The sequence below is a fragment of the Augochlora pura genome, chromosome 3 (genome assembly GCF_028453695.1).
Source record: "Augochlora pura isolate Apur16 chromosome 3, APUR_v2.2.1, whole genome shotgun sequence".
In the NCBI taxonomy this organism is placed as follows: Eukaryota; Metazoa; Arthropoda; class Insecta; order Hymenoptera; family Halictidae; genus Augochlora; species Augochlora pura.
This window is the reverse complement of record NC_135774.1, coordinates 19388313-19399520: the sequence shown is the minus strand read 5'-3', so window position 1 is coordinate 19399520 and position 11208 is coordinate 19388313. Positions and strand designations below refer to the sequence as shown.

General features: G+C 34.0%; 1 protein-coding gene and 1 long non-coding RNA gene across 5 annotated transcripts; one reads left to right on the top strand and one right to left on the bottom strand.

Moving 5' to 3' along the window:
• Positions 1 to 1325: 1325 nt before the first annotated feature.
• On the top strand, positions 1326 to 8683 carry LOC144467698 (putative hydroxyacid-oxoacid transhydrogenase, mitochondrial). Of its 4 annotated transcripts, none has more exons than XM_078176613.1 (8): positions 1326 to 1592; positions 2586 to 2694; positions 3528 to 3791; positions 4442 to 4674; positions 5363 to 5596; positions 6091 to 6253; positions 7369 to 7650; positions 8535 to 8683. In XM_078176613.1, exons 1-8 carry the CDS (start codon positions 1540 to 1542, stop codon positions 8616 to 8618), a joined length of 1422 nt encoding a protein of 473 aa, XP_078032739.1. In that variant the 5' UTR covers positions 1326 to 1539; the 3' UTR covers positions 8619 to 8683. The 4 variants fall into 4 exon arrangements, with proteins under 4 accessions (XP_078032739.1, XP_078032742.1, XP_078032741.1 ...); XM_078176616.1 differs by lacking the exon at positions 1326 to 1592 and adding an exon at positions 3080 to 3117; XM_078176615.1 differs by lacking the exon at positions 1326 to 1592 and adding an exon at positions 3080 to 3117 and having other exon boundaries at positions 3518 to 3791.
• On the bottom strand, positions 8285 to 10726 carry LOC144467700 (uncharacterized). Its single transcript, XR_013493712.1, has 3 exons — positions 10585 to 10726; positions 9967 to 10138; positions 8285 to 9894 (listed from the first exon to the last, which is right to left on the bottom strand). It is a non-coding gene; the product is annotated as an uncharacterized LOC144467700 (long non-coding RNA).
• Positions 10727 to 11208: the final 482 nt, after the last annotated feature.

Below are 11208 nucleotides of genomic sequence, written 5' to 3'. Positions count from 1 at the left end.
AAATATATCTTATCCACTGTCTTCTTTTGTGTTTACCGCGTTGGTCATTGATCAATATTTCTGACCCAAATGGAACGTTTGCACGACTAAAAAGTGCACAAGATTTTAACAGAATTATCTGCGCGATTAAAGCGTGACACTATGATTGATGACACATTCTCTTAACTCGATTGCTGCCGGCCTGTTTGTAGGCTGCTGTCGCTTCGTCCTACGTTCAACTAGTGCAGAACAACGCTGCAATACGAATCGAAAAAGTAGCTTGCAACGTTTCCTTGTTTTTCGCATCATTCCCGTACCTTATCGTCGCAAATTAATGTGCGATTAATAATAAACGATTAGACAACGATTAGATTAGACAATCTGGCACGCGCATTTTATAATCGTGGAATTCCTAAAATCGAATAAATAAAATGAACTCTAGAATCCGAGAATTTGTTTCGTGATACATATATATTTTATGGAATACGCAATAATAATGCATCATGCTGTCAATAAACTCTCTGCGCGAATTATAAATAATCAATTGTCTTCATTATAATCTGTAATTATACATGTTTACATAACGAACCATAATTGCCCACAATATCGCAAGAATTATCGCATGTCCTAAAGAATATTGACGTAACAAATTTAAAAAATCTATCTTATTTATAGAATACACATAATGCTTCTAATCAGAGTTAGATAATTAGACTGTGGATACTTGTGCAAAATGAGTCTGCCGAAAATTTTTTCCCTCTATTAATGATTGTAATAAGTTGAAAATAATGTAAGAATATTCTTAAATTATCATAAACGCGTGAAATTTACAGTCTGATTACAATTTGTAGTAATCAGTTTTGTTAGAATTAATATCAACGGGACTTGTTGCAAGAACTTTCCAAACTCTCCCCCACTCTTTTAATAGAAAAGGAAGGAGTAAAGGAGCGGGAGTCGTCGAGGGCAACACGACGCGACGCGTTCCACTTCTATTCCTTTCTTCCTTCCTTTGCGTGGAGCATTAGTTAGATAAGAGGGGACATGTTCTGAAAGTTCTTACGGCTCGCGAGACCTGGATAAATACCAATGGGGCGCTTAATATTATACTTAATTACTTAACTTCAATATCATATTTACTTTCAATATTGTATTCGATATTTTTACTTTAACATTACATATATTTTAAATATAATATTTAATTACTGCCTATTGGAACCAAGCACGGTGAAATATTTCATAAACTTAAAAACCGTAAATACGTAGACTAATAATTTTCTTACTTCGATGCAGAGAAAGTTTTCTGTTTGGACTAAGTTTTTTTACTGTAAAACGTTGTGTGCATGCTATTGTACTACTTGATACGGCACTGTTGCCGTACATGTGAGACTATCGCATCTCATCAACATGCGTGTATAACTGGAGTTAAAAGATGGGAATGTACGACTAGCCAGCGCAGAAGGGAGCACAAGATATCAACGACAGTATCGCGCACGTTCTGGCCATCGATTTTTCTCCAAAATCACTGATCTGCTTGATTTTTGTACTTCCTAATATTGGACGATGTATCCCCGAAGACGCGTTCTAGAACTGTTGCAAGTCATCTCCTCCCAATCGTAAGTAAATATTGGATATTTAATAACATATTTACAGACCCGTGACGTTCGCAAGTTAAAGATACTCGTCAAAATGAATAGTTCTGCGAATCTACGACGCCAGTATTGCAATTAAATTGATGCTGTATTGCAATTGGTTTGATAGCTACAGAATCGATCGAGGACACAAATGTAAAAACCAGTTTGGAGAATTTTAAGTAACTTCAATCCGATGATTTTGTTTTGCAGCCATAAATGTATAGACAACTCGTAAAGAAAACTTTGTAAACTTGCTTCTATTTAATATATAGTAGTCTATAGATTTATATTCGTTGAGCAATACTTACAATTCATGTATACTAATTATAAAAGATGTTATAATGTAATCTTTGTTTAAATGTAATACATACTTGCAAAACATGAAGTCTTAAAATTGTCATGTAACTGAATAAATATCTTTCTTTTCTGATGGTCACGTTTTTATAATTTCTAGTCATTATCACAGAATGTAAATTGTTTTTTTATTATTCAAAATAATTTTTCGTACAAGTTATTTCACGCATCTACTGCATATCTAATGTATTTACTTTTTATAATTTATATATTTATACTTTTTGTATTTATAATAAGTAATTTATATCATATTTCTTCACATAGATAAAGGTCACAGCCGACCCGGCCATCATCGTGCGAAAGTTAAACATGGCACAGATTATGTGTTTCAATAAAGAAAAATTTAAATGACCATCAGAAATGGTAATCGTGCCTCCATGTATATATGTAAACATGCTTTAATTTTTTAATACATTTGGAGTGTGTCAAAGTAATACGAATGCCTTTCGATTATTCTTCTAATTTAACTTTCTTAGTTTCACATAAAAACATCTATTATCTTGTTTTTACAGCTGTACATTTTAATATTAATAGAGTTCCCTCTGCAAAATTTGTTAATCGCTGATAATGCAGTATAATGGTCGTCGCAATCACATTTTATTTTGAAATATCTTTTTACAGATGCAAGTGTCCAGCTCACGCACACGTAGAAGGCACGACCCGCCACGATCTAGCAAAAGCCCGCAGCACGGCTGCACATTCTGTGCCACAGAAAGAATATGCATTTGAGGTATGCGTTAATGAAATTTGCAAAACATAGATCGTGGACGTGAAATAACGATTTATTTTAACGAGATCGTCATTATCCCTGTATATCATCGTCACACGTGATTGCAAAGTGCAAACATAATCAATAAATTCAGATAAAGATGTTTTCAAATTCTTAGTGTACAACTCTTTCGCAATCTAACTAGTACATCGGTCTATAAACAATTAACGGAAACTAGGATTTTAGAACATGTCACCGATAAGTAGATTACGGATGAATACCAGAAGGCACAGCATAAAGTAATACACAAAATTTCAAGTGTTTAACCCTTGTACATTCATTGTTAAAATTGTACATTATATTTAATTTATTGAAAATATTTATATACAAGAAAGATTTTTTTCAGATCTCTTTGTTGCAAGTGACGGAGATAATTTCTATTCGGTAATTCATCAATTTAATAATCAAAATTATTATGTAATTACAATTTCCGCTTTCTTCTTAGAATGTTACGTTATCACAGCTGTTGACTTCCACTTCTTTGTTTCTTTTTGCTTTAATTTTTCATCGTTATTAAAATTTTGCTTTTGATGCAAAAGAAAACTAGATTTAACTATTCTAGAAAAGTTTGCTTTGTGTTGGCTTTCACTTGTTTTAGTTTCCTTCTGCTATAATTTCCAATCGTTAGAATTTGTTTAAATTTAGCTATAGAATATTAAATCTCTCGAAATACAGTGTAAGTAATTAACATTGTTATATTAATGTAATTAGAGTTATAACATTATTTATAGACTTGTAATATTATTTCGAAAGGGCAGCATCAATTATAAAATACATATTAAAGGTAATTACAGATGGCCTGTTCGACGATACGATATGGCGTCGGCGTCACCAGAGAATTGGGTATGGACATGCAGAACATGGATACGAAAAAGGCGTGCTTGATGACGGATCCCAATCTGGTGAACTTGTTGCCCGTTAAAACTGCCATGGACAGTCTCACGAAAGCTGGCATCGAATTCGAGGTTTTCGACAGGGTACGCGTCGAGCCTACAGAGCAGAGTCTCCAAGACGCCATCGATTACGCCAAGCGTGGGAACTTCGATGCTTTTATAGCGGTGAGATGCTCTCAATCAGGGCTCGGAATTAACCAGCACGCAATAATAAGATCGCGAGGTTTATTGCTCCGGACCCCTGTCATGCGTTTAGATCTCCGGGGTCGCCGTTTTTCGCACGGAGCACATCAGACGTAGTGTAGCAGTTAGGCGATCACGGATGAGCGAGGAAGTCAGGAGGAGGTGTGGCGCTCGCGGTCCTTATGTTGCGTGCAGGTTAAATCCGAGTCCCGCTCTTGATAACAATTACGACTACACGGAGTATCGAAGTACGTCGAGAATTTTAAGAAAACTTAATACTATGCTGTCCGGTGGCTCCACTGTGGTGCCATCCAAAAACTATCGGGTAATTGCCGGTGGCTATATTGTGGTATTCAAAACTCTAGAACGAAAGTTAATATTGCGTGTTTGGTTCAACTAACAGTAAATTACAGACGTAGCAACTTTGTGTTTTCATAAAAACCTGTGCCCTTCGTGTATGGACATCTTGTTCACAAGAAATGAAATTATGTAAGTCAGTCCCACCAGCGCCCCACAAGAAAATCTAGATTAGACATGCGGACAGCATAGTGTTAATTCAGAATTAAGAATTAAGAATTCTAAATCGTTAGTTCAAAAATTAAGAATTTCATATAAAATTATGTTTCGAGTAGGTCGGCGGTGGTTCGGTGATGGACACTTGCAAGGCAGCGAATCTGTACAGCTGCGATCCACAGGCTGACTTTTTGGATTACGTGAACGCACCTATCGGCAAAGGAAAACCGGTTCGGGTGCCATTGAAACCATTGGTCGCTGTACCGACGACTTCTGGTACTGGATCGGAAACTACAGGTGTCTCCATCTTTGATTATCGACCTCTGAAAGCCAAAACCGGTATCGCCAATAGGTAAAACATTGTTTGAAAAATTAAGAATTGAATTACTTTTTATACCGAATGAATCATCGAAACAATTTGGCTGCAATTTGTTGGAAATATATGCTTACGTTAGGCAATTAACCAGTTAACTGTGTTTGACGACTATATCCGTCAGGGAGATGTGGCAGAATTTTGTCATGACGATTATATCCGTGATGCATAAAATTTTGTTACAATTTGATATTTAAATTGTAATTCTGGCGAAAACTATATTTTATTCGTAAATTTTAATACATGTAAAATGTTTCGAGGTCAAGACAAAATGAAACAAACAAATGAAAATTATAAATAATTTGGACTGGATTCGTAACTTCCTTCGTCATCGCTTGATTATCGCCACACACACTGGTGGGCGCTTAGCAAAGAGATCGTCGCAGTTAACTGGTTAAAGAGTGCAATAAAGATTATTAGAGTTACACAATAGAATGAATATTTCTATTGCTCATGTTAGAGATAGCTTGAAAAGAATAATATCAATAAAATATCAATGTAGTTAGTCTTTTATTTAAAAATTTATTATTTCCGTTTCAATATCGTCACAATAACTGTGAGAATCCTTGAAAAAGATTATTTTTGAATAGAAATATTTATAAAAGTACTCGATTCTATGTTGATTATTAAATAAATTTTTAACGTACATTTTTCTTTTTGAGTGCAGAGCTTTGAGACCCACTCTGGGGTTGATTGATCCGGAGCACACTTTGACGATGCCAGAAAGGGTCTGCGCCTATTCCGGTTTCGATGTTCTCTGTCATGCCCTTGAATCCTTTACTGCTTTACCATTCTCGGAGAGGACACCCTGCCCTACGAATCCTATTCTCAGACCAGCTTATCAGGGCAGTAATCCCGTCAGCGATGTGTGGTCGAAATTTGCCCTTCAAGTAATGCGCAAGTAAGCAGAATAATATAATAAATCTCTCTCGAGACTTTGAACGTTAAAAAGATTCATGAAAGTTTTATCGGTACGAGCCGAAAGTTATTTAATAATTGTTTTATATTGAATTTATTTTATAAGTTCATGTCTCATATTTCATAATTTCATAATAAAAGAAACCTTTAATAAAGCTTAAATAAGTGCGGTACTTCAATAGTAGTACAATAAAATATTTGAAGTGAAACGTATTTATATAGATATTACAATAATAAAAAGAACAATAATAAAATTGTGTATTAAAATTGTACAATAATAAAAAGAGTAAAATGTTCGCTTTTGTCCAATTTTAACTTCTACTTAACTATCCGAATAATACAAAAATTAATGCGAGGAATTATTTTGTCTTCCAGTAATACTTAACAGACTTCCAATAATAGACATATTTTCTAAATGAAAAATTTAACGCGAATATTTTATCGGTACGATATTGATCACTGTACTCTTGTTCCCAGATATTTCTCAAGAGCAGTTTACAACCAAGACGACCTCGAAGCGAGAAGCAACATGCATCTTGCAAGTACTATGGCGGGCGTTGGGTTCGGTAATGCTGGTGTGCACCTGTGCCACGGGCTCTCTTACCCTATTAGCGGAAATGTGCGAAGTTTTCAACCGGAGGTAACTGTTTCAAAAGTTTTCGTAGTTCCGGTAGCAACAGCGTCTTGAATTTTTCATCGGATCTGTAAAACACCTATCCACACTACCTTTAACATGATCGTCGCCGCGTCACCATTATATTACTGGGTGACCGTAATTTCTGACCAATTTCGAAAATTCATTTTTATTGTAATATGATTGACCAAATTGAATTTGACTAGAATGTTACGGATGTGAAAGAGTTCTAATGCTATCTTCTAGGATAAATATTAATTTTCTAGTTTGGCTTTAATTAATTAAATTGCTTTAATTATGTGCCGATTTTAGTGGTCGATTATCGGCAGTCAACGTGTTAAGTAAACAACGAAGTATTTTAAATTCATCAAACTATTTTATAAATATTTATGTGCAAATCTTAGAAGCGAAGGTGACGAAGACTGAAACTATTAATATTCAACAATGGAAATGTTGAAAATTTCGTTTTATTTTATTTATTGATATTATTTGGGAACATACGTGATTGATATTAACATGTGGTTTATAATACTTAGTTTATTTAATACACTAATGTGAGGTTATATACATTTCTTACTACAAACAAAAAGCGCGATATTTAAACCTTTCTAACATTATTGAAATGGATAATTCGATATACTAATTTCATTCGATGTATAATTTGCTATGTGGATGGGTGAAGAATATTTAAATAAAATTGATAAATCATTGTATTACAACAATTTTGCTAGATCTTTATACACGGTCAAGATTTTCTGAAGCGACTGCAAAAACCAGAAATCCATTAAACATTAATTTATTTTATAATTAATTTTAACGAGTGGAGAAAAGTCTCACAATATTTTGTAATCCCTTGAAGTTTTTACTATTTATACCGTTTTATTTACTTTTAAATAACTAAAAATGAATTTTATCGACATAACTTATAATAATATCTTTACTTGTAGCAAATATTTATTAAATAACAAAATTGTAGACAATTTTTTTAATAATATTGTAACAATGAGAACGATCAATTTTTAGATGTGGCTTATAACTTGTAACGAACGTTTATTAAGTAATATAAAGTTTTGGAAAATCTCGAGGTAGAGATGTATTGTCACATAATGAAACTATTCCAGGGCTACACCAAAGATCATCCCATATTGCCACACGGTCTCTCGGTCGTTATATCAGCGCCTGCTGTGTTCGCCTTCACTGGAAGTGCATGCCCGGAACGGCATTTGGAAGCTGCTGAGCTACTAGGCGCTGACGTCAACAGAGCAAAGAGGGAAGACGCTGGCAAAATATTGGCGGACACCGTGAGAGAGTACATGCACGAAATGAAAATCGAGAATGGTCTGACGAAATTAGGATTTAAGAAAGACGACATTCCAACGCTGGTTCAGGGCACATTGCCGCAGGTGAGTTTCTGTATTCCGCGACTTTTCATACTCTTCTTAACACTTTGCCGACCGGTCATTCGGTCGTAAAAATTTGGTTCAACGTTATATTTTCATTTCTATTTTGATTTTATTTGTTTTATTAATCGCGAAAAATATTTAATATTTGAAAAGTTATATAATAATATTGAAACTTACGGTAGTACAATTTAACACATTTATCGTAATAATAGATAAAAAATTAATGGTTACTATGTCAACCGATTCACAGGCTACCGGTCGGGGGACAAAGCCGATTTATAGGCTATCGGTCGATAAAGTGTTAAGTTAACACCATTATTATTATATATTGAATCAGGCTAAAATATAATCTCCAGAGGGTTTTTACGGACAGATTATATTTTTCGGAACACAAAATAATTAATTTTCATTTAAACACTGCAACTCGTTTGAATTCCCGGCGATAATATTCTCATTCAATATATTCGTTTGAATTACATGTCTACGAATTAAAGTTAGCGTAATGAAAGTATGAAACGAAAATGGATTTATATTAATTCAGAATTTGTTGTGTAACTATTTCTAAAATCTACATGAGAATTAACGTGAACAGATTACTTTTTTGTGAAGTGGACAATGAGTAAAGAGTCGAGAGTTTAGAATAGTGATTTGTCGATCACTATATACGATTTATTACAATTAAATAAATTCGGCATATTACTAACAGATTACACTTTTACATATGGCGAATTCATAATTGTGGCCTTAATGGTACGTACCGTTAGAAACACATTTCATTATTCGGGTTTGCGCAATTATAGGTAAACATTTACACGTTACAACATACGTTTACAAAGACCTCCGTGCTAATTCGCAACGATTAATTCATTTTCTTTTGATTGCAGCATCGTATAACAAGATTAGCGCCGAGAGAACAATCCGAAGAAGATATCGCGCAATTGTTCGAAAATTCGTTCACAATTTATTAAGAGGAACGTATCTACGGGAAACCGATCAAAACCCGCAACAAATAAAGAGTTATTTTATACCTCCATATCCTGTGTTCTATTTATCCTCGAATGCTCTCAAACGAACAATCGTATATTTGTTCTTCGTTTCATGTCACCAAACAAAACGACATTACGAAACTACCGCTTCAAACACGATGAAAACGCCAATAAATAAATAATTAAATTTAGCGTTCGCGAGCGAAAAAATTTAAAAATATGTCGCGTAATTATGAATGTGTAGCACGCGGATAAAATAGCGAAGTCACCGTCTCATCAATGCTCCTTAATAAAACAGCTAGCGACTAAGCGCAAAGGAACCCTGATGATCGATGATTTCGATCGTAGACCGAAGAAATTTTCGGCGTACGATAATGTTACGATGTTGTTCATACAGTACAGAATTCGATCAGCTGTACCGAAACATCGTATATGTTCATTAACAAATTGGCTCTTTAAAATCGAAGTCTGCCGCCTTCGAGGAAGCAGACGTTAGCCACAGATCTCAATTCATGTCTGAAGCAGTCAGAAATTATTACGCGCAATCGTTTTCTTGTATTTTCGTAGATTCTTTCCATTACAAAAACCGTTCTAGTAGAGGCCTTCGTTATTAAACTTACGACACATAGACACACCATTGGACAAATGTAAACACCGTAGAATCGATCGAGACTATAAATCATTCCCGCGTTTCAATGGTAACATATCGTAAACGCGAAGTTACTTTGTGTTACTTCGAGAAATATTTCATGTTCTAGTTTTCCTTTTCTCTTAAATATTCAGAAATGAAAATATATGAATGCAACGACTCAACAAATACCGTTTCGTTGAAATGCACAAATATCGTTCGTTCAATGGTTCGTTCAAAGAAAATTAATACTCGTCCGGACATGGTCCATTTTCATGGGCAACGATATTTGAATTTCGATCGGAACAGATCTGCGCAACGAGGTCGCATATATTTATCCATTTCAGTCATTGCAAGAGAAAACTGAGAAAACTGATGAAGATTTCTCGAAGAAATGTTAATTTAGGTGGCACGGCATTCACGTTACCCGCGTAGTTTCCTTTTTCTCTTTACGTCTTGTTCCGCGAAACCCCAATCTCTTTTTCAGCACGCAACGGGGTGAATATAATTGCTCCACGAAGTTTTCGTGCACGCATGACATTCTTTTAAAATAATTTCCAATCGTTCGTCGTCTCTGATCGATGATTAATCGTTTAAAACAATCCAGTTCCGGGCCGAACATTTTATATTCTGAAATACACGGTACTTTAATTAATAGATATTTACCTCGTTATAAAGTGGTTGTAAAATTATTGCACTTGCATTTTTTCTTCACTTTCATCTCGTGCAGTCGTCGATTCATGTTTAAACAACTAGTTTGATGGAACAAATGCCTCCAAATATTGTGAGAATTCTGACGACCCTTTTGAAAAGTTGATAGCATGTGCGTCATAGTTATCGTTGTTAATGTTCTTTTTCGTGTCACCTAATCCTTCTGAAACAGTTGTAAAAATGAATGGAAATTAATGAAAATGAATTTGATCAAACGAATTTGAATTAAATTGAATTTAAAAGGAAAGTAAAACTTATATGAAATTAAAATTGAAATTGAACTTGCACGAAATTAGTTACGAAATTAAAGCTTCAATTGAACTTATATGAAATTAAATACGAAATTAAAGCTCCAATTGAACTTATATGAAATTAAATACGAAGTTAAAACTTAAATTGAACTTATATGAAATTAAATATGAAATTGAAACTTAAATTGAACTTACACGAAATTTAAATTTAAATTAAACATATACGAAATTAAAATTGAGGTTGAACTTATACAAAATAAGATATAAAATTGAAGCTAGTTAAATCTAGCCGACATTAAACGAGACTTGTGTAATTCACGTTCCGTTAAAGCTTGGTTAAAAATGTCGAATTACTCACTCTTTAATTTCTTCAGAGAAATGTTAATCTTTCAACGAACGTTAACCCGAGCATTTCTCATATCACGTTGAACCGATCCCCTTTACTGCAAACACGAGACTGGCGATCGAATAATGACTTTAGTCGAATTCCATCCTCAAGCTTGTTGATCTCCGGTTCTCATTACCGGTAACGCTATATCCTTCAATGGTTGTGCGTAGGCACTCTTATTTACATAGAAAAAATACGCGGAATTTGCGACTCTCATTCAGAGCGAGGTAAATATGTAACAATGAATGCTAACTATTCTGAAACACACGCGAACCATTTATTCAGCGTAATAATGTTCGATAAATGGGATTGTTAAATTGGCTTTTACGTTAGTGTTGGACTATATTTTATAAATTTACAGTTTATTATATATTTATTATATTCATTGCGAGGCAATCAAGATTATACAGCGTTCAGCAAAACTTAATTCTACATTTTAAATTAAAATAAGATAAAATATAGATAAATAAATAGATAATAAATAGATAAAATGTAGATTCTACATTTTAGATAATAAAATATCTGTATAAACAACTGCGGTTTAATTATATATTGATGTTTCGAAATATTGCATCAATTTTTGAAATTTTAACT